The sequence below is a fragment of the Astatotilapia calliptera genome, chromosome 16 (assembly GCF_900246225.1).
Source record: "Astatotilapia calliptera chromosome 16, fAstCal1.2, whole genome shotgun sequence".
In the NCBI taxonomy this organism is placed as follows: Eukaryota; Metazoa; Chordata; class Actinopteri; order Cichliformes; family Cichlidae; genus Astatotilapia; species Astatotilapia calliptera.
The window spans coordinates 33,721,385-33,745,885 of NC_039317.1; the positions used below are offsets into that span (position 1 = coordinate 33,721,385).

The following is a 24,501-nucleotide window of genomic DNA, read 5'->3' on the forward strand; positions in this document are numbered from 1 at the left end:
GTTGCTTCCACTTTGATAAAACCACTTACAGTTGATCGTGGAAGTAGGGAAGAAATTTTACGAATGTGTAATCGGAGACCGACCGATTACAATAGCACGGATTGACTGAGATCTTCAGAATGACCCATTTTTCACAAATAACTACGTGTTTGATTTTTTCTGTCCTGTCTCTCTTCCCTAATTCGCAATCAGTCGGCGCAGATGGCCCCGCCCCTCCCTGTGCCTGGTTCTGCTCGAGGTTTTTTTCTGTTAAATGGGAGTTTTTCCTTCCCGCTGTCGCCAAAGTGCTTGCTCATAGGGGGTAATTTCATTGTTGGAGTTTTCTCTGTAGTATTGTAGGGTCTTGACCTTACAGTATAAAGAAAGATCTGATCATCAGGGGGATTATCGACTTTTCATGGAGCTGAAACTGAAGAAATAAAAATCCCTGACGCCTAACATACTGTAGCACTGAGTAAGCAAAGAATTCATCATCTTCAGCATGGTTCATGAAATAATAAACATTACATGTTTCTTTTCCCAAAATCCACTGTTTTCAGGTTCTTTATTATTCATCACATTAAAGCTTCTTTCATTATTATGGTCTGTCTTTATTGTCTTACAAATATTAAGTTATCCACAAAAATAAAATAACTTAGATAATAACCATATTAAAACATACAAATACACACATACATACATTTATGACATGAAAAAATGCATATTGCTGATATCTTCCCAGAGTTTTCCTGGACACAGTTAAGTATGTGCAAACTACTTATCAGGATCAAAATAAACTGTTACACTGGAAATATAATCCCAGATTTTTTTCTCTGCTTTCAACACAGAAATATATTTACTCAAAATAAATTACACTGTCTGATAAGGAGCCGTACTCATACAGGTTTCATGAAACCAAATATGATCTTATAAATGTGTACAGGCAGAAATCCATATCAATGTTCTTTTTTTCTTATAGATAGTTAGAAGTTGACATCAGAATATCCCTGTAGTACACATCAAAGAAGTGTGAAGTAGGTGAGTGTAGATATATTACACAAAGCTTACAGTGTTGCACACATTACATTGCATCACAAAACAGGAAACATTTGATTGATGACAGTTTTGGATGTTTATAGTGTGAGGAACTGGAGCGTGTTTGTGCGCACTCAGTTTCCTGAGGCACTTTAAAAATTATTGATGGTATTCGGTGCAGCATTATTCATTTTTATTTACAGTGCTGTTCAGATCATGTTGACGATGAAAACCGTTCTCGGTCCTCTTACATTACGTACCACACACAACACGGACCACACATTTTGGATGACATAAATCTGGAGCTGTGCGACATCTTCAAGGATTTCTGAATACCTCAAACGGTTTTCGAACAGGGACTATGAAATGAATCTTATAGTGTATAGACACGGTTCTTGGTCTGTCTGAAGCTTATTAGTGGAAACATTTACAGTATCTAGACAGCCACCATGAGAGAAAAGGAAGTGTTTTTTTGATACTTGGAGTCAGCGCCACCAATCCGGGTTTCAGATCACACTTTTGATCTTTAGACTTCAGCCACTCAAATTCATCGTTGCTGTTTCTAAAGAGGTCATTGTCGTGTTCTGCTCATGAAGGCAGCATTGCAATCAAATCAGTTCTACCTCTTTTTTAACATTTTTAACATTATTATTAGTGTTGGCAGGGGTAGTAACACTGACTTTCAGTTGAGCCAGACAATCATTCAACGTATTCCATGTGCAACATGATAGCTGCTATAAATAAATATGGAAAATTCTGAACTGTCCTTAAACAAGGTATAAAATCCTTCAGTGCCCCAGATATGTAAGTGCTTTGTCAAACTGTGTGCACTATGAGTCCTGACGTTTTGCCTCTACATGTAGCAGATAAAGACAAGGAGACAAGGTAAATAATAACCATGGCTGGATTTATGCTATGCTATAAGTGATGGTACTTGCAATTGAGGATCGAGGGACAACTTTTTGGTGTACGATCTGTTTCAGAAATATACTTGAGTTTAAGTTTTGTGCAGATCTTATGTTCCCCCTGCAAACTTTCTCTCTACTACTTACTTTAAACTTCCTCTTTGCTCACTTGACTCTCATGCAGCTCTGTGCCAGTCACAATATATTGAATTTATTTCAGATTTGTATCTTTAAATTACTATGTTCCTCGACCTCGTGATGAAGGCAGTATACATCCAAGGTCTTTGAGTTGTGGCACCTTTTCACATATGCTGCATGTGCACATTCTTTACCAACATACACTTCTATCTCACTGCTGGCTCAACTGCTTCCCACTCTGTTCTTGCACATCTTCTCTGCAAAGAAAAACTGCAGTCCACCGCAAAAAAGAACGGGCACACAACTTATGGTCACGTCCCCATTTCAAAGTAATATTCTGGCTTAAAAAATGTCTCTTTCTCTCCGTTTTGTTTGTTTAGCCTTTTGGTGTGTGTTTCTTCATTTACAGACGCTGACCCACTCTGTTATCCGGCACTCTTCACAGACCACGTAGCAGCACCAGTGAAACTTGCAGTTGCAGCGTTCGCTTCGCGTCTGCTGCAGAATGTTGTGGCCCCTGCCGCAGCACAGACTCTCACAGTTGTCCATGCCCGGGCTGGTCTTGTTGCAGATCCGGCCCTGTGTGCCCGCTGAATCCGAGCCCAGGTCTCGCTCGCAAAAATCTGGTGACTTTTCAAAGTAGACTAGTTCGTTGATGCTGGGTCGCCGCCGATGGTGATGGTGATTGTGCTGATGATGGTGATGATGGTTGTTGTGATGGGAGTGGTCCAGCTGTCCAGTGTTCCGGTTGTGAGCCTTGATAAGCGTGGCAATGTGGAAGCGTTCTTTGAGGATTGAACCCACCACCCGGAACTCTGGAGTGACCTGCCAGCAGGTTTTCAGCTGGCAGCTCCCCGAGGTCCCATGGCACTTGCATTTCCTTCTCATGTGGTCGAGCACCACCTGGGAAAAACGCAGAGAAAAGGAGAGAGAGTAGGATGGAGTGAGGAAGGAAGCAGAGGCGAGGAAAAGAGCAGAGAGAAGAAAAAAAGAAGATTAACACCTGCCTCGATTACTGGTTTTGTTTTAAGGTTAACATATACAGATGAAGGGTGTTGCTGCACTGACTTTATTTCACCATGCAAGCCACTGTCCTAGTAATGAAATGAAATGCTTGAAGGAACATTGGCTCCATACTGAAGAATCCAGGTGGTCTGACTCTCAGTATGTTGTTAAATATGCTGCTATCAAATAACACACATGGATGCAGGTATCACCCAAACAGATAGCGCTGTCATTATTCATCTTTTGGCATCAGGTAGAGACTCTGAGCATAACCCACATGTAGCTGCACATTAGGCATCAGAGCATAACACTATTTACATATTTTCACTTTAATAGTTTAAGGCTGTCCAATGGAACTGCACGGACATCAGCAGCTAGATCTGCTCATTGAGCAGGCCCTGATACAGTATACGAAAACACTGCACTACTACACTGCACACAATTTAATTCTTACATTAAGCCTCAAAGAATGTTTATGGAGTCTACAATCCAAATCTGCACACATAAACAAACAAAATATCCCGTTATAGCGAACGGTGCGGGATCTGCGTACACATATATCACTCATGACAAACCCTCGGTGCATCTCTGTGTGTGTGTGTGCACGTGAATGTTTATCAGTCATCACCAGCCCTAAACTTTAAGATCCAATTACCAACAGGAACACCAGGCCACCCAGAGTACTGACAGATGATACTGCTGCCACCCCTATCAACACACTGGCGCAGGCTGGACACTCGCACAATTAAAGACATGCTACACATGTGCTAGCAATAAGGGTGCTTATTCTCTCATACACATGAAAAAACAAGAACTTCACCCACACTTGTTCACTTTAGGTGGAATCAGACAAAAATCAATACATGGCTTCAGAAAAGGTGTTTGTGGCTATTTGTCTATATTCACATTTTTATGTATGTGGTGAAAAGCCTGAGCTGTTCCTCTGCTTTTGTATTGTTAAGCTCTGTTTTTTGTGTTTGTAAATTTTATGGTAAAACTACCATCTAATCTTTTAAAGAGGAAAAATAGAAAGTACAGAAAAAACATGAGATAAACCTTTATTGAGCTTTTTAAGTCTTAAAATCTTGTTACCTACCAAAATTGGCCAATTAGGATGGAAGCCAAAAATCAAATACCCAGTCGTCTGTTTTATGCAGAGGTAGCAGGACCAATTTGTAAACGTCGTAATGTTTTGAGGGTTTGTGTGTGTGTGTGCAGCACACTGTTTCATGCTGTGCTTTGTGGGTTTCCGACTTGAGCTAACATTGCCAAGTAAAGGCGTGAGTCATCTGTTCATGGCAAACATGTGAAATGCACATGAAAAGAAAACCCTCGTGTTTGCCACCGAGGCAAAGTTCAAAGGTGACCAGTAATATTAAAAACATGAGTAACGGCACAAACACATCAGGATGTGATGCATCCGTTTAAAGCTGCAAAATCCTACATATAGTGTTTGAAAATACATGTTTATGTTTGGAGATATGTTTTTCTGCCATCACTCAAGCTTGCCAGTAATGAGTCTTTTAAGTGGAGAAAATTAAACGTTGGAGGCACCGATACTACACTTTAAAGCCATTTAGATGCTATATTATAACAATCGTGCAAAAGAATGCAAAATATTTTAACCTTGCCCATCACTGTATGTTCATAATGTGCTACAATAACAGAAAGTGACTTAGGAGTGTGCTTTTTGGATAAACATGGTTACACTGTCATTGGGAGTGTTGAAAGGAAAGTTTCAAGACGCTGTGATCAGTGGCGAGGAGACGCTGTACTAGACGCTGTACGGCTTTATGGTAAACAACACTATAATTGCTCAAGCGGCACTTGCACTGAGTTCACATTGTAACTTCTGGCTCAGTTTTTACATGAGGCCAGAGGCAACCCCAGAATCACAAACGTGCTGGCCTTAAACACACAGCAAAGTCTGTAATCATGAAACGCTCCAACCCACTTAAACCTTAAAGAGACAAACTGACCTAGGAGTCATAATTGCATCCACATTGCTACTGTTTGATGGTATATTCACAGCAGGACAGAGCTTTCAAAGAACAGTAAAACAACAAAACAACCAGCTTAAAGAGAAAGTTTCTTTCTCAATATGAGATATTGTTGCCGGAGAAGAACAGCAGCATCCCTAAAAACATCTTTCATGTTTATCAGAGTGGAGAAATTCACATAAAAGAAAATCTTTTCTTGAGATGCTCAGTGCATATGGAGATTAGCGTGCTGTGCATAATCAGTCAGTTGCACAGCACGACTGGCTTCCATATCTAAATTTCAAAGTGCAACAAAGCACATCCACACAGAGAGCTGCAGAAGTGAAATCAGCACAGCACGCTCCTCCTCGGGAGAAGGCTGATGATACGAACGCTCAAAGAGTCAGAAGAGTGAGGAACTCTGCAGAAATGGGCCACAGATTTCTAGGCTTCTGTGAATGAATTCTGATGCATCACTAAAGACAGCATCAACGTTTGCTTTTCACATCCATGAGCAGCATGCATTCGACCCATCGCTGCACGGTCACAATCATACCCTAACTTTTAGAACTAAAGGGCATCTTGCAAAGGTTTCGTATCAGCCATGTACCCGGGATTTCCTCGATGGCACCTGTTGCCAAACTTTCATTTTGATCTCAACAGTCGCCGGGTCACAGTCACGGTTGAGATGACTGTTAAACATAAATAAAACAGAACTGAACAGATATGTGAAGACCGAGGCTGGCACATGGACAGTTCCTGTAACGACAACACTGAACATCTCTAAGACAACATTTTGAACCTTGCTCTCACGCTGGTTAAAAGGCAAGTAGGTGTTTCAAGTCTTCCACTCACTTTTTTCCAAACTACAAATACTCTGATAACTCAGACCGATGCAGCAATATTAACTTTGCAGTTTTTGTTTTGCTTTTGGTTTCTGATATAAAGTGAGAAAGCAGCCAAACAGATTTGCAAGAGATTTCGATACTTGGTGTCCAAATTTTTGCTGCATTTCTGCTGCATCTTGCAACATTTGGCTAGATTCACAGGGAAGCGTCTTTCTTTCCATTTAAATTTTAACACATCTGTCAAAGCAGCATCAAAGGAATAATGTCTGAGTTCTTGTTCAGGGTGTATTTATTCTTTAAACACGAGGCATGGTGCACACCCTGTCGTCTGACTGGGTAAAGTTTGAAAAAAGCCTCAACAAAAGAAAATAACTGCTGGTGAAAAGTGATTGATGTGTGTGGGAGATGTAAGATATTCTTCTGACGTGCAGATGAAAGGCACGTACGAGGTAACATGAAATCAGTGTGACGCTGGTTCATCTGATCATCAGAGGAGCACTGGTAAAGGACATTTTATGCAAGTAGAAAGAAAGACAAGGGCACCCGAGTGAGTTATTTTACCCAGATGAATGACATTACCTTTAATAATACGACATCTTTGTCACATCTAATAATTGCTGTGGCTTCACTGAGCGCTAACTCCTCTTTTTCACGAAGGATGAATTGACAGATGACGAACAGAAAAAAAAGTCAACAACATTCACTTGTTGACTTCATCTATTTATAGAAGAAGCTGGTCTAAAATGAGGTTTTGTGTTGGTAACCGTTCTAACATAATGAGCTCCCCCTGTCCCTCTTCATTTATCAACATATTAAGTGTACTTTTCCAGATCTAGATGGCTCCAAGAATGAGGCTGTTTTGATTAATGACCAGATGAAAGGTTGTTATTTTTTCCTTTTGGTTTCTTACAGTTGCTCCTACTCATCTGTCCCTTGGGGCAATTACACTGCGCAACAAAGGAGACACAGACAAGTAACACAGAAAAATGTAAGAATATATATCAGTATATTTAGTTAGATGATGGGCGCTACATTTTCATTTGAAAAGGCCAAACTTTTGTTGACACCACTCTGGCAGTCTGATAGTTTGGAAACAATAATGCACACACTTGTGTTCACTGCCCGAGTCGGTCTTACCGGTTACCGTTTGTCCTTCCCTGGTTTGTCACGCTAATCACTTAACCCTTCTCTGAAAGAAAACAAAGTTACCGGCATTGGCTAACAGCTGTTTATTTAACATGAATACCAAATATGTTGCTGACCTTGTTGCTCCTGCACGCAGCTCTACACTACCTGTGCAGGAAACATGCACAGCAGACATAGATGGTCATGTGCAGTAATATTGTGTTTTCACTGTGTACCGAGATTACATTTGAAATGTTGATTAAATTATTTTTTTATGTGTCATTGTAGATGTAAAAATCTTTGATCGTGAAAATGAACCCCGAGGGCATTTAGGGCCCGTGGAGGAAGGAATGTGAGGTAAATTCAGAGGTGAAGGGTGGAGAGAGGAAAAGAGGCTGACAGGAGGAGATGAGCCAAAGGATTAGATACATTGTTTGATACACAAAGGCTGTTTGAGAGAGAAGTGTGCGTGGGTGTTATCACAAATCGCCTGCCTATCAGCCGTATAGATTAGATTGTGGTCAGCAGTATCAAACCTGTCAGCAGGGAGTGTCTTGGCAACGAGAGATGGACATACACACAGCTTGAGTGACACTTACTTCTGTTAGTGTGCTCAGGTACTGCAGCCAGAGTTTGGGAAGAATAAAAAAGGACAATGTGTTAAACAAATAAAACAGCTGCCGGCTTTTAGAGAAAACAAGAAATCTTAATTTGCGGCTCACTGCGTTCTTGGGTCTTAAATCCTTGTAACGCATTTGATGAAGAATAGTTATCTGCATTAAACATTATCCTTTCAAAGCACTGGAGTAAGAATTTATTAATAAATGCCATTTTATGACTAATGCTTTGGTTTACCCAGCACATACACAACAGACTTCTTCAAAGTGGACCACAGTTAGGGACAAACATCTGGCAGGTTTTAATTGGCTAGAGAGACAGGCATCTATAAAATAACCCCAGACAGAGATCAAATACAGCATGTTGGTGGCAGACCAGGACCGTAGGCTACATAACACAGTAGACTGGGGGAAAGTACAAGCAGACTACTGTGCAACGAGCACGGGTGGATGAAGTAAAGTAGAGATCAAAGAGCGCCTGAGTATGGGTCAGAGTGCATTAATTAATAGAACGAGTATTTTAGGCACTTTATGCGTTTAACTGGAAAACAAAAAAAGGGCACTAACAGGCAGTGATGGCTGCCATTCATATACATGCATGTGGTGTGGGAGTGGGGGGGAGATGGGGGTTTCTCTTCTAGCTATCACAGGGAGATGGTAGGGTCCACCGTGGACAACTTACCAGTCTGTTACTATTAATATTGTTAGTATTATTACACATTTGCTTATTTAATGACTCGTGTTGTGTTACAAAAAAAAGAAGTACGTCATGTGTCAAGTGAATTTTTACCTGTGTGCTTAACAAACCTCTGTATGTAATTGGAGGGTTTTTTTTTTTTCATAGAGCACATAATGAGGCACTTTTCCATTTCTTGCGTTCACTTGCCCTTGGCAGCTCTCTCATAACACACGCTGTGATCCAGGATCGCAGTATGCTAAAGGTAAAAGTATTACCACACTCCTTTTAGCCTAATGTTACAGCAGGATTGTCATCCTTAGTCAATACTGACTCATCTGTAATAAAACAATTGGTGAACAGCTCAGGGAAAGTCCTGCAGCTCGACACAAAGTAACATTGTCTTAGTTTGTCTGTGAGTATAAGTTCCGTCTTTTTTTTATCAGTCTTCATCTACTTTAAAAAACAATTTCTGCAATATTCTAATAACACAACTCGGTCATAAAAATGATATTCCCTGTTTCGTTGGGTGCTTTGAATTTAATCGGTGGCCGATCCTCGTGTCATCACCACCGACTGTATTTGGGAAAATCCTAATCTAACGTCTGCGTGTCCCACCGTCGACCCAGTTAAGTGGATAAACAGCAGACTAGTCTGCATGCTGCCTTGTGTTTGTCAGTTCAAAGAAAACCTACTAAAGGACTTTTAAAGCCAAGCAGCAAGCCGGAGCGATATCAAAGCACACAAACAAATCCCACAGCAACACATTAAACCCAGACATCACTTTAAACAAATCAAACGCCTCGCTTCAAAAGAACAGTTAAGCGTATGCAGACAAACACACACGCAACCACGCAGACGCAGTGACATGCTTTTCCTGAGCAAACGCGCTCCATATCTGCGCTCCACAGACCGCGTGTGAATTTGCAGCTGTATGTACAGCGTTTACTCTCTGTTAGCTGCAGACGCTGTCCACAGCTACTTATTTAGAGACTCTAATAAAATGTTATTACCAGCATAAGCACTTCCACCTGTTGAACTATGGAGCGTTTGCCTCCTTGTGCACTTTTGTGTGTATCTGTGTGTACGCATGCTTATGCATACATGCCACAGAGTGTGTGTTAGGTCAGACAGTACTGTCAGGACTCAGGAATGCCCCGCCTTCCTCTGATGATATGGCGTCTGAGGATTGCAGGGCTAATCTTTCTATTTTTGATCACACACACGCACGCACACGTGTGGTTTCAGAGTCCATTAACACAACTGGCTTCCAAAGAACAGATCATCATCGCTCCAAGGTTATATTAGCCGTGAAGAGATGTAAGAGTCCCACTTTAGCTGGTTGGGATGATTCTCCAAGGGTTGCTGCTCAGATTCATAATGACTTAATTATGACTTTGATAAATCTTACAGGAGCTTCGGTGCCCCGCTGAAGGAGCGTCATGCCTTGAAATTCACAAAGTAAGTCTTCAATTGCCCGGAAACATCAACACTACAAAATAATACTGAATACTGGCTTATTGAATCTAATTACATGCAGTTTTCTTTGCCAGAGTGTTACTTAACAATACAATGCACTTCTCTGTGTCCTCCTACTCTTGGGCTAACAGTGTGGGTAGATGCCAAAACTCCCCATCTCTTCAGTATATTGCACCATCTTTGCTAAGCCATTTCCAATTTTTGAGCAATCCCATTAGATCTGAAGGATTTGACTTAAGTCCCTCTTACAAACACACCTATTTATCCCGTCATAACCTGACATGCTCGCAAATACGGGTGATGAAGGGTACCTGCAATTTTATTCTTACTTCAAAGCCAAAACTGCAGTGTTGCACCCCGTCACGTAGCGCTGCACTTGCTGCAAGCTCACCTGCGTCCATGAAATACCAGAGACACAAGTGCTATCATGAACACAACTTTATTATGATTTAGTCATGGCAAGCGTTCAGATGTTTACCAATGTTTAAGTGCGAGTTGCCAGTTGCACATGCTCGAAAAGGGGTTGAAGAGGAGTTGAAACATATAGTTTACTCCCGGTAAAGCAACACACCATCTCGTCTTACTCCCCTGAAGTCAGGCCCTGATGGTAAATTGTAATTATGAAGAAGATGTTTGCCAGTAACTCAGCAGACTGTTACATAGCCAGCATTGTCACCACCTGCCTAATGAACAGGCAGGATTCAACAGCACCTCGAAATGGCTCTAAGCTCTGCAACACGAACACAAGAACGTGTGCCAAGCATTTGTTTTGAGGTGTGCTGTTTAAATGATTGATAAGAACGCTGTGAGTCTGCCAAGAAATGTACTTTGGGATGATGAGTTTCCATGTCATAAACTCTTAAAACATGTCGCCGGCCTTTTAAAAGCGCTCTTATAACGGCTGAACGGGAGTTTGTTTGTTTAACTGGAGAAAGCCAGAGGAACAAACAAAGGGAGGGACTGTGCTTGAGGGGCTGGAGAGGCTGGTTCTGTAATAATTGTTATATAGTATTTATTTATTTAAATCTCTTATTTTAATTAAATTAAAGCTTGTGCGCATACGTAAAGTGTACTCTGATATTTCTGCAGCAAGGCCTGTTGCAAAGAGGTTGGAGGAGGCAGTGCAGGAGAGGGGGAAGAGGGGAGGGAAGGAAGGGCGAATCTCTTTCTACTTTCCGCCCTGGTGTTTGAAGTCTAAAATCTTTTGCAGGGTTTTAAACATCTGTTTCCAAACTGCCAGCAGCCACTAATTAGGGCTAAAAACAAGACGGGACGTCGTGAGAACCTTGGGGTGGGCATGAGGCGACATGCACACCCCGCTAAAAACCACCGCATTCCTCTGCTAACAGACTGCTGCTCTGAAAGAGGGGAGTCGGGCAGGGGGTGGAAGGAGGTGAAGTGGTGATGGCGGGTAGGTGGGAGCAAAAGACACGCAGAGAAGGGTGGCCATTATTTTGAGGAGGCCCCACCTGTCAGTACTTTCTGTTTGATTCTAGGAGCTGTGTGTGTGTGTGTTGCGAGGGTTTTATTGCACCTATCAGTATTTCACAGTACCACCTCTGTGATGACTCATAAATTTGTCCTCTGTTACTCCCTGTCTTTTTCCTAACCTTACCCTCTGCTCCACCTCCTCTCTTGGTTTCCCTTTCTCTCTGATCTTTGCCTTTTTTCCAGCACAGGACGGCCTCTGTGTCTCATCACTTAAGCAGTTATTGCAACCCAACAAGTTGGTGAGACCCTTTGAGAAGCTCCTGTAGCTGGGGTGGGTTTGATATTTGAAGACTAGTTTTAAGAATATTTACCATAAAAGTATCCACTGAGCAAGTTTTGCAATCTCAAAATCCTCCCACTCCAGTCCAACTAATAGTTTTTGTTTTCAGTTTTGGATAACCAGATGTACCAGATTAGCCAACAGTAAAAGATTTTTACTCCAACGAGGTCATGTGACAAAAAGGAAACCAATAAACAGAATTTCAAAATACCCTCCTTTAAACACTAAACTGTAAAGGAAATTAAAGTGTATGTTGCCAGTTATAGGTTGTTTTTCTTTGAGCTGTTGTTGCTGTTCTCACCTGCAAGATGAAAGTGTGGCTGATAAACTCGTTTTTAATCTTTTTGTTTGTTTCTTTAAAAAAAACAAATTAAGGTTACGCCAAATGTATAATAAAGAAGCGCTGTATATAAGGCTAATGAAGTCACTGGTATCTGTGTCAGTCATCACGTCAGTCAAAGGAGATTATCTAGAGTCAACAGTTGGTGACAATGATATCCGATATATCGTCAGGTGTCATTGTAAAAAAATGATAAAGTTGATTTGCACCAACAAACAAAGGAAAAAGGAAATAACGTGTAATCGCTTCAATATCTTTTACTAAAAAAAAAAATTTATTTTTCAAAACAGTTACACAATGGCTTAATGTTTTCACTTGTCCTACCTGAAATTAAATCTTTATTATTGAAACGGTTATCTATTATTATGTTTCCTAGCAACAAATGTTGGAAACAAGTTATGCAAAGCTAGCAAATGGAAAATGCATGTATGGGACGTTCGCTAGTTACTGAATTATCTCTGCTACTTAGCTAACAGCCTGTGTAACAAATATATTGTTTATTTGTCAAACTTTCATGTTTTAGATTTTAAAAAATCCTAATATTAGTCACAGATCATCCAAATAAATACAAAATGCACTTTTTAAATGATGATTTCCTTTATTAATGCAAAAGTATGAAAAAGTAACTGCGCCGCTTGTTAAATCATGAATTAACTGTGATTAACCACATTTTTAGAACGCTAAGTTCAATTTAAGTGCCACACCCAGACCCGACTACTGCCAGACCTGCTGAATCAAGAAATCATTTAAACCACTAGAACCTGTCTGACAAAGTAAAGTAGGCTCAAAGTTACAGAGCCATTTGTAAGGCTTTGCGACTGCAGTGAACCACGGTGAGAGCCATCACCCACACATGGAGAAAACTTGGAAGAGTGGTAAACCTTCACAGGAGTGACCAGCCTGCCAAATATACTCCAAGAGCACAGCGACGACTCATCCAGTGCATCACAAAGAGCCCAGAACAACATCTAAAAAAACTGCAGGCCTCACTTGGCTCAGTTAAGGTCAAAGGTCACGATTAAATAATAAGAAACGGCATCCATGGGAGAGTTTCAGATGTTTAAATCAAATATCAGAAAAGTGATTTAATTGATTGTTGCTGGTGCCGGATGAGCTGGTCTAAAGATTTCAGAATCTGGTGATCTACTGGGATGTTCCCACAAAACCATGACAACGAGTTACAGAGAACGTCTCAAAAAGACTAAATATTCAGTGAGGAGCATTTTTTCTGTGTCACAATGCCTTGTTGATGCCAGCGGTCAGAGACAAATGCTCAGTCTGCTTTGAGCTGATAGCAGATAAATAACTGCTTGCTACAATTAAGAAGAGCAGCAGACGTCCACACGGATGCTACTCATGTCAGCTAAGAACAGGCTACAATTTGCACGGCCTCACCAAAAATGATACCAGAAGGTGAGAAAAACATTAACTACTCTGAGAGCCTTGATTTTTGCTGTGAGATTTACATGGTAGGCTCAAAATCTGGTGTAAAAAACATGATCCATCTCACACTGTATCAACAGTTCAGGCTGCTGCTGATGGTGCGATCACATGGCGCGTAACTTCTTGTCACGCTTTGGGCACCTTCCTGCCACATGAGCATAGTTTAAATTCCAAACCTACCTGAGTGTTGTTGCTGACCACGCCCATCCCAGTATGACCATCTTCTGATGGCTACTTCAAGCCAGAAAACGCAACACGTCACAAAGATTCAATCGTATCAAACTGCTTCACTGTACTCAAAGTCACCAGATCCCAGTCCAACAGAGCACATTTAGGATGTGGTGAAAAGAAGAGTCCCATCATGGATGTGCAGCACAAAATCTGACGCTGTCTTCTTAATATCAACCAAAATCTCGGGGGAAGGTTTCCATCTGTGCCTCGAAGAATTCAGGCAGATCTGAAGGCAAAAGAGGGCCTGACTCAGCACTAACACGTTGCCAGTGAGTTTACTGTATGTGCTATAAATGCAACTTTTTAAAGCCCATTAGTTTGCTCTCGTTAGCACATAGAAGAACTCCAAACCACAGCTCACAGGAACAGATTTCCCTGAATGAAGAAATGAATACACAGCAAATGATTGACAGAAAAGAAAGACAACCTGGAACGTGCTGCAATAACACGGCGCACGATTCAGTTTTCTACCTCAAAATAATTAAAAGCAACATGCACGCAATGAAACATGCACAAAAGAAAAATGAATCACTGTTTCATTACTCATTTCACTTCAGCCCCCGCTTCTGTTTACTCACATTTCCACCGTACTGACTGGAGGTTATGTCACCTTATCACTCTTTCTACTACAGGGAGGCCAGCTGTTGTTGAGTTCGGCTTACGCACTCCACATTTGTGTTTTGTCTGCATAATCAAGGAAACCAGAAGTAAACTGATGAAAAGATACAGGCCCAAATTACTCTGGAGGAAATGGGGAACAATGAGCAATTTACGCCCGCTTCTCGTCTCTGCTGCCCTCGCAGTACTGGACGTTGCTTATCACGGTCATTTACATCTTTCTATTCCATCGTTTGAAACCCAATCAAAATTTTCAAAGTTTTGAAAATACAGGTGCTTTTCATTTAGTGTATTGTGCTGTGTCCTAAATACCCCAAATACCCCGAACCCTGTACTGTAAACCACACAATCAGTGACGTGCTGTGTTTTGGATGATTGCTGCTTTGGATGACATCCTGACTGATCTGACGCTAATTAAAATGACCAGCAGGATATGAGGCCCATTTTAACAAAGCAGTTCATCTGGGCTGACAGCTCTGAAGAGACGATTCTTCAGTCAAGTTGTCCTACTGAACCGTTTAGACACGGTGTTTCAAGTAATGTGCTAATAATTAGGACAAATATGTCAAAACCATTCAAGCTCGTGCTACTTTGACCCTTAATAACAAAATAACACAGTTATTTTCATCACTTTCACAACACGCCATAAATTTAAGTTTCAGTTAAGCTTACACTAAACCTTACAAATGTGTGTTAGGCATAAAGTAGAATTCATAAAGTGCGCTTCAAAAGTTGCTTCTGAATTCTAACATCAAACATCAAACACTGAGAGTCACTTTTTGTTAGACAAGCTTAGTGTGGGACAAAGACAATAAACTTTAAAAGTATTTGTCTTGATGCGCACTCAGTTATCCAGATAAGTAAATCCCAAAAGGTTGATTCTGTTCATCTGGATGTTTTCGGTGGGAGAAACGATTCGTCGCTCATCCAAGTGACCATAAAAGGTCAGTTAGTCCCATAACATGACTAGGGCTGCCACGATTAGTCGACTAGTCACGATTACGTCGACGACTGATTTAATAGTCGACACGTCGTTTGAAGCTTTGTAAGATCACAAAAGACGCAGGAATAAGTAGCAGGATTTAAGAGTGTAATAACGGACTGAAACAGAAGATGGCAGCACAGCATGTACAAGGATGCCAGCTGCCGTTAAACCCCGAAGAAGAAGAAACTGTCCCAGAATTCATACCGCGACCCATCGCGGCCCTGCTCAGTTTATCAAGACACCGCATATTTTCAAAAGCGCTCCGACGTTTTCGGAGACGTCTGTTACCCACTAGCTCGATAGCTAGCCGGGGGCTAGGTCACTAGAGCCGTGAGAACACCGGACTCCCGGCTTCAAACCCACCGCCGTCTTTCGCTACTCAGGTTAAACATGATATATGAGTCACTTAGATAACTTAAAACTGTTATTGTTTGGCTTTTTTCAGTGTTTTATTTGTTCCTGAGTAAATCGGTTTGGCTGAGATTAAAGTTATAGTTTTTACACAGCTGAATAAACGTCAAGCAGACAGCTGATTATCAGAAGTGTGAGATGCTCAAGAATTTACTCCGGTGTCCTGTTATATTTTAGATAGCAAGGAGTTTATTAAACTTCACCGAAACAATGTGCAAATTTTATTAAAATTTAATAAACTACCATCTTGTCTTTATTTTTACATGTTGGACTATTTGCATATTAATAACTGACCTCACAGCTCATTGTTCCTTCAGTGGTGCTGGTTTCAGTGATTGTGCAAATGTCCTGTTTATAAGAGTGAAACCTGCAGTCAGCTAAGACTGAAGAAGTCACCTGATGATGATGATGATGATGAAACTTTTCTCCCACTGAAAACGTCCCGATGAACAGAATCAACCTTCTGAGATTTAAAAGTAGTTTTTATGAGATTCTACTGGTTCTACTGCTTAGTTGAGCATCATCCATGCTTTTGAGTTGACGTCCCCTGTGACCATACAATCTAATATAACTATGTTAAAGCTTGATAACTGTTTACTTTTACTCTTATTGCTTATTTTACCAGTTCTCTAAATCTTTAGACGTTATTGAGGAAGGACTCAATTGCAATGACCACATGAACCTAAACCTCACATAATGCAGTATGAAACACTTCTGAATCACAACCCCTGACCCTCTAAAACGTTCATAACAGCTGAAAACACTGTCATTTTTGATAAACTGATACAGGACAGAAGCGGATGTGTAGTATCTACAATCGGCCCTTTGAGCTTATTTTTTTTTCATTTGTTCTGTCGTAAATTGTGTGTCTGATGTTAAAATCTTTTAATGTAGTACAACAAAATAGCAGCAGTTATGCAAACGTGGGGAAAAAAGACCCACAAACACACACTTTTCACTCACCTGTCTCCCAACTTTATTATTATGCAGCCTCATACGAGCGTGGATGTCTTTGTAGGTCTCACGGGCATCCAGGAAATCCCGTGAGAACTTCTCTCCGAATTCCACGTCAGGGCTGCAGCCGCCCCACTCCCACGAGTCTTGGGGCCCTGGCAGGTCAGCCGGGAAGTGCTCCATAACACCGTGCACCATACCCTTCCCTCGCTGGATGGCCTCGACTTGCAAGCGGTGGAGTTTGATACGGAAAGCCTCCTCGTCCCCTCGTCGCTTCTCGTCACAGCCACATGCTTTCAGTTTGCCCATGGAGCAGGCGTTGGCCACCGCGTGCACCACTCCCGCTGCTGCAATGGCATACGCAAAGGCACTCTCTCGAAAACCTGCAGGTAGAGGGGCAGCATAGTCATGTTGTTTTAAGCTAATGTGAAAGTAAAAGGTAATAAGAAGTGTCAGAACCAGGAAACACTTTGGAAGTGGAAAGATGTTTTCATTTAAAATGCCAGATGGACTGTATGCTCTCAAATGGTGCTCAGTGTTTTACTGCTGTGTGTGAAGTAACATAAGAATCATCAGTTCTTACAAAGATTAACCGGAGGACCATGTCAGTGGCTATAGAGGCAAGTGTTTCACTTTGAGACAGAGTTGACAAACTTTGAGAATTTCTAATAACTCTTAAGCAGAATACATCATCATATATGTGGAACCAAAGTGAAATGAGAAAACTGCTGGCTAAAAGAGCGATAGAGAAGTGAAATGTGCAGTGACTGATCATTTATATGACTAAGATACCAATTCAAAGCTTTACTTGTTGTACATTTTTGATTTTTATAAATACCCCACAGTTGTATTTCAGTTACAGTGTTACACGACATTTACATGCTCAAAGTTTCCTCATTTCGAGATTGAGAGCACATTTACATTTTTGCTTTCTTTATTTTATGCATCATAAATAACACGCAGAGCTTTTTCTTTTTTACATGCACACACGCACAGGCCGAGACTCAGAGCGGAGGAAACATCTGGGACAATAACAATTCAGTGTTCCAAACTTCACAGGCTCCACCACTCCCATCAGAGGACCCACGGGGTACTTGCACACTGTGACTAAATAGAGCTGTGACTCCTTCCTGTGACAACCTCCACGACCACACACACACACACACACACACACGTACTCCATCCGTGGATCTTTCACCCAGCTGTAGCTAAAATCTTGCTCTTGTTAAGGATAGCTTGACTCCATGGATTAGCTCCACAGAAGATTACAGATCTTTTACCTCCAGGTCCGTGAGGTCATTCCAACAACTTCTCTCACCTACAAACTTGAGGCGACTGGGCCAAGCTCCCTGTCAGTCCTTCATACTGCTCCCTTATTGGATTATTTTTAGCCATTGTTCTTAACCATGGTTAGACGACTTTTTCAGTTATTGTGTTTATTATGCTTTGTAACCGGGTTCTTTTTAAAATGTGCAATATAAGTAAAATTGACTTATTAACTGTTAACCCGGCTGTTACTAGTCTTTGAATTTGGGCTGATTGCTGGCTGTACTTTGATCTTTGCTTTTGTCGTTTCCTCTATTTGGATGACAACTCGCCACCAAATGAGCTGTACATGTGTTTAACTTAGAGAGGCTCATTATGCCGTACCGCAGCTTTCACCTTGTAATCATTTTAAATTGACTCAAAAGGAACTAATCCATGTAAAGGAGGCAAATGAATGACTGTGTGCGTGTAATATCCACGTATGACATTAGAGTTAAATGCATCCCTTTTTTTCTTCATGACGTAACTCGCATGCAGCACATGTAAGAGTGTATCTGACGACGACTGACCTGTAAATCATAAGACTGCTGTTATAGCAGCCTCTCCTTACACTTACACACACACGTGCACTGGACGTACGCTAAAAAAAAGAGAAAGAAATCCATATCTAATTGTGGAATCCGTGAATACCGAAGGATAAAGTATGACAGAATCATTTGCACTCCTGCCCTCTATAGTGTTTATTGTTAGATCTCAGCTTACTGCCTGTCAAGGTACCCTCAGGTTGTATAAAAGCAGCCCCACCGGCTACGGTTATAATGGAAACTTGTAAAGAAAACATGAAAAGAAACCACTTAGGGGTTTATAGCACTGAGCTCGAAGGGGAAATGATTCAGGCTGCTTGTTGGAGTCAAATAAAAAAAGCTTTTAGCTGGATCTGCCCCTTTAAGCAGGGTTTGAAGTTACTTCCTTATTAATAAATTTGAAAATAAAACCCTGATTAATTTGTTTTAGTGAGATATGGTGTAAGAGTTTACACTTTTGTTGCTGTATGCATAGAAATATTTGCCTTTGCACAATAAATGCTGTTCTCATGATAGTCAGAGGGAGTCCAGTAACAATGTTTCTAAAACTTAAAAGGACGTTTTCAGGATATTGTCATATTCTGAATGATGACTGTGCTTCCAACTACAGTAGATGTTCACATGGCTCTTCTAACTGAAATAACGTCTCCACCGGTGGTAACATCCTCCTCAATAGCTCAGTGAGCTGAGGCTGGCTGAGAAGCTGATAGTCATCATCCTTACAAGCTGCCAACTGGAGGCAGTAAAAACAAGCTATAAACACCTTGTGAGCAAACTGCTGATATTGGGCAATCCTCATTTTTCACATGGCCGATATCCTTTAATCTCTGTTTTCACTCTGCTTTGACTCTTAAGAGGAAATGCATGTGATCTACTGATATCATACAGTAATACATAATAGCTTCCTTAATATTTAACATGTAAATAGGAGCAATTATACTTTTGAATACACCCCAGAAATAAATGCACACACTCCAAAATTGTACCGTCTATAAATAATTTGACTCACTGACTCACAATCAGAGCCCCCAACCTTCCTCCACCCCCACCCAACCACCTTGACCCACACTGAGCAGGAGAGGAGCGCAGCATGGCACTTAAGCACATCCTCATACTTAGAAAGCCCGTTTTAGCTCTTGACCTGCTCCGAGCTGGGCACTGCAACGCGAGCACCCGGAAGACCGGGAACAAATCAATCTAACAAATAATTCACCGGCTGTGGCACGCCCGGCTGAACTGATGGCAGAGGAAGTGGCAAAATGAATTAAAGATTCAAAGGAAACTGTCACTTTGTGTTACAGAAACCGACTAAACAGGTTTGTGCTTTTGCCTCGGAGAGTTGGGAAAGTGCTGAGAGCAAATTCACAAGCACTTGCACTGGCAAGGGAAGAAAAAGCATTAGGAGTAGCCCAGCCAGGGAACACAGAGACATGGCGACAGAGAACGAGATGGCAAAAGAAATGCAGAAAGGCACAGAAAGAGAGGGAACAATTCTCCTATTTCTGTCCATCTCCGTCCTGCTGGGCCCTCCCTTTAGCCTAGTTTTTAATGCGGGCTAAATGGGAATTAACATAGACCCGTAAAAGTTATCGAGAAACCATCAGCAGAAAGGATTCGAGCACCATCCGATGCAGTGACACCAGAATAAATATTAAAATGTAGAGCACCTGATAATCTATTCAAAAACCTGTTTAGAACGTCACATGTAGGATTTGAGAAAGCCCTGCAAACGTAGCCGAGTAAGCGAGTTTTCCAGTTGGAAGTACTTTCTTCAATTCTGAGCTTTTAACACCACAGATAAACTTGTTGCTGCACTACATGATGTGGGAAGAAAATACCAGTTTGGTACACACGAGCCTCGAGTGAGAGCGTATTTGAGTTTTTTCAGGAGGAGCTGCACTGAATACATGCACTCACCTTCTGTATAATCCACCTCTGAAAACGTCCCTTATTCAAAGCATTCATGCTTACAGTAACTGCACGCAATGATGGCTGCAGCGTGTCAACTTGTATCCATTTTTTAGCTTGCGTGGAGAGGATCGTATCAACATGTAACAGATGAATCACACGATTTAAAGAGCTTGTTTATGTCAGTGGTTTGGAGTTTCTGCACCCGAGGCAAACCAGGGATGCCAGACAACGAGCAACTGCCTCTGCTAATAATGACAAACAGCTTTTCAATGAGTCAGTTAGGAGTGAAAGCAAGACCAGAGGTGAGAAAGTATTTACTGTAGCTAAAATTATTATATATTTTGTGTTATTTCATGGCAGTGATAGGATATAGTCCTCAGTGAGGGTTACAAACCAGGGTTTTTCTTGCAGAGATGGTAGGAATTTTTTTTATGATAGGTAAGGTCATCATTAGTGTCTCAGAGAAACGTTCTTTGGGAAATTTTAAAAAAGCCAGTTTTTCACGCTTGTCTTGAAAGACTTTCACTAAAAACTCACAAAGCTAAGCCAAAGCAATACACGTGAGCATCTCAACCAATTTTCTGCAACTCCTAAGATGAAAGTAAAATCGAAGGCCAGCTAAACTGAAGACTCAAACTACCAACCGCACTGTGTGTTGCATCTATCCAGGTGCTCAGGCTACTAAGAAATTGATGCCTTTTCCAGTCAATAACCTGCGATGACACCATCTGAAGGCTTCCCAACTCTAAAGCTCCTCTTTCATCCTTTGTGGCTGACTTGCAAAGCTCCAAGCCCTACAAAGCGTCAAGGAAAAATGATATGCATGAGGCTTGGTAATCTGAAGGTGACTAACTGCTTTTGAAGTTGCCTGCTCTTTTGAATGGGTTATTGAGAAGCTTCAGCGAGGTGGTTAGAAAGCAGATACCAGTCTGCTAGGAACGAGAGATAACTAGAGATAACCTGTTCATTTGGAGGACTTGTTTCCGAGTTAACATTGATGAATTATAACTACGTGGAAAATAATCTCTTTTTATAATCTTGTTTGAGGAAATATATTAACTTTTGTTTGGGAGCTTTTGTATCTCTGTGGCAGCTAATCTTTCTAAACCCATCCTTTCAAGGTACTTCATTGAAGTGCAGTTGAGGAGGAAACCACAGTCTGACTCAAGAGCAAACTTATACCTGGTAACCTGTGGTGACATTTCACCTTCATAGTTCACTAAAAGAAGCTTTTAAACTCATTCACCCGCTTTAGACAATACTGTGTGGTAAATTTTGTGTAATTCATATATTGGGACTTTTAAAAGTTTATTTTTTAAGTAGAAAAATTGGGTTAAAACTGACCTCTTTTGAAGACTATGCTGTCGTAGGGTATTTTGTTTCTAGTCTCCAGGCTGGAGCAGTTCCAGCGGTGCCCTCTGAACTGGTGCTGGCACTCATGGATGGCAATCTGGATTCCCTGGATTGCTGAAGCCGTCACGTCTGGGTTACGCATGCACACCTCCAGCTGGCGCCTTGTCAAACCTGGCAGTGTCAGACACACCGTGTTGGCATTCAGGATTGGGTCGATGTTGGGGAGCTTCAGGCCCAAGATTTCATTGGAGTCTACCCTGCACGGAGCAAGTTTAGATCAGGTTACTGACAAGATAGATGTGCAAGTCAAATCTTCTGTCTTTTCTGTGTACTGATGTTAGTCTCCGAAGGTTCGTTATAGCGAGACTCGTAAGTTTTCTTTTAATGTTCCTCTGGTGTCACCTCGACACCCACTTTCCATTGCACCCTGCCATGACTTGTTGGTCCCTGGTTTAACCGATTCCTGTAAAACCCCCAAAATACACAAATGTGTGTGCTATGTGGTAGCGCTGATAAAAACATCTCCAGATGCTGGTGGTTTCGGAGGGGAACTGTACTCTTTAATCTGTTAGTATGTTCTACTTTTCAGATTGATTCACTTTATGATTGTGCATCTGTTTTGCCATTGGTTTAAATAAAAGTAATATTTAAAAAAAATGATTAATCCTTTAAAGTCTTTAAAAATGTGCATACTTAACTCAGGATGTTTTTATTGCAGCACAATGAATTAAGGCAAAAATAAAAACCTACGTACCTGCCACATAAAATAACCAGAGGAAATACTTTAGCACATAAATTGTTATTAGCAGTAAGGTGTGTCTCTGCACTCAACTGTCTCAGCTTCTGTTTCAGGTTAATCGTGTGAACAGCAATAATTCAGCTGACAGCCTCTAAAGCGCGTTTGTGCTCCACAGACGAACAGTAACAGCAGCAATAAGAAAAACACACGATGCGCTCCTGATGACTGAAAGCTGTCCTGCTTTTCTTTTCATGATCTTTACAGGCAAAACACAGGTTTGTGTGTGCCGCACATGCAGCCAGCCAACAAACAGCCACGCGCACTCCCAGATGCACACGCAAATACAGGTGTGGGGAAGAGACAGCATTTACACACACACTCTGCTTATAGTCTCGTAAACACGTGGGACCTGCGAGAGTGTCTTCTGCAAAACTTCTCCACGAAGCAAAGAGAAGAAAAAGTCGTCAGTGTTGGAACACACACACACACACACACACACACACACACACACACACACACACACACACACACACACACACACAGTGTGCCGCTTATCTAAGCAAAGTAGCTTTGGAGCGATTAAAAAAAACAATCAATCAATCAATAAAACAACTTGCCACTGCATGTTATTCATTTGCATGTTACACTTTCAGTGTGGGATTGCTTTTTGTGGCTTTGCAATTCCAGTTTGACTTCTGTTGGTACCTGTTGTGTTTCCGGCTCTGAGAGTAAAGAGCAGCACAAGTTCAAAAGCTGCCTTTCCAAATTTTACAGCTGGAACCAGCATGTGGGCAAAAGTGTTCAAGATAATAAAGAATAAATAGAAATAAAAAAGAAAGCACACAACTGTTTACACTTCATTATATTTATATTTTAGGCGCAGACAACCTGTCAGTGAAACATTTAGCTGAATGAATGAAATACAAATTTTACGTCGATAAATAAATCTGACATCTCACAACATCCTGTTAACAGATTTTTAAGTTCAAATAAGGAGGCTCGATGAAAGATGTTCTTTAATTGCGTTAAAACAGCAGCTTGACTTAAAGTTTTAGTGGAATTACTGCATTCCGTATTAATTTCACTCACCTTTTATCCAAGAGACAGATAGCCACCAGGACGCATGTCATTCTCAGGACCGAGTTTTCCATGTTTGTGTCTTGCAATAAAAAATGTTCACAAAAAGTTGTCAAAATTAAGAGTTTGGTTTAAACTAATTCCAGTATTTCGCCACAAAGTTTAAAAACGGGGTAAAAGGCTCCGGCTGAAGAATTGAACTCTGGACTTGACAGCTCCGACTAACCTGAATCCAGATGCGCCAGCCAGCGGCGGGAGACTCATTCAAGAAAAGTTTCATCAACCTCCCAACTTAATGAATGAAGCGGGGGGTTGTTACAAGTCTGAGGAAAAGTCCGTGTTTAACCTCTCAAACGCATCCGTTCTCATGCCGGTATCTCCGCCGACAAGGCTCTGGTGTAACATCCGAGACAGACGACTGAACCTATATAGGCGCTCCAAGTGAAGTCTGCTGGAGTAGCGCACAGATAGTCCTCTAAACTGCTGCACTTAGCGCTTCGCCAGCCCACTTTTTTTGCGTCACTCAGGGAGTAGGAGAGCGCCGAGGGAGGTCAAGTGCCTCGTTAAAACAGGATAGAGATCCTTCTAGATAAGAAAACCGAAACACTTAGCCCGCGCCCTCTGAGGAGCGGTGCTGAGGATGAGGATGGGGGATGAAGAGGAAAGTCGCGCAAAACCGAAACTTTCTTTTGCGTTTGATTTAGTGGATTGCTTAGATGATTGTGAAAGACGATGATGAATTTGATTAAGAAGTGGACAAAGAGGAAAAAAGAATGTTAAAGCTGAAGGTGTTTATGAGCTCTAAGGGAATATCCAAACCTCATGAATTATTTTTATTTTTATTTATTTAAAAAAAAACATTATTTATAATGAGATTTATAATCAGTCCCGTAACTTACCACTGACCCACTATTTCAAAAAATTAGTCCATGACTCATTTCAGACTCGTGGTTGAAGGGCTGCTCCACTGAGTCCACGTCCGTGAAATTACGCAGACATATTGAGAAAACAGTCCAACATTAAGGCAATAGT

The 24,501-nt window shown here is 41.3% G+C and overlaps 1 protein-coding gene across 1 annotated transcript; it reads right to left on the bottom strand.

Annotated features, from left to right (window-relative positions):
• Window positions 1-639: 639 nt before the first annotated feature.
• Window positions 640-23,937, bottom strand: wnt10a (wingless-type MMTV integration site family, member 10a). Its single transcript, XM_026145304.1, has 5 exons — window positions 23,696-23,937; window positions 23,482-23,551; window positions 21,645-21,910; window positions 16,549-16,922; window positions 640-2,960 (listed from the first exon to the last, which is right to left on the bottom strand). The coding sequence occupies exons 2-5, from the start codon at window positions 23,541-23,543 to the stop codon at window positions 2,457-2,459; spliced, it is 1,206 nt and encodes a 401-aa protein (XP_026001089.1). The 5' UTR covers window positions 23,544-23,551; window positions 23,696-23,937; the 3' UTR covers window positions 640-2,456.
• Window positions 23,938-24,501: the final 564 nt, after the last annotated feature.

Bases quoted from the DNA above. Each gene is read 5' to 3' on its own strand.
- wnt10a (XM_026145304.1), bottom strand. From the start codon at position 23,543: ATGGAAAACTCGGTCCTGAGAATGACATGCGTCCTGGTGGCTATCTGT. The intron at 16,923-21,644 runs GTCAGTTTTAAC...CTCTACCTGCAG, and splicing joins CAGCATAGTCTTCAAAAGAG to GTTTTCGAGAGAGTGCCTTT. The intron at 2,961-16,548 runs GTGAGTGAAAAG...CGTTTTTCCCAG, and splicing joins ATAATAAAGTTGGGAGACAG to GTGGTGCTCGACCACATGAG.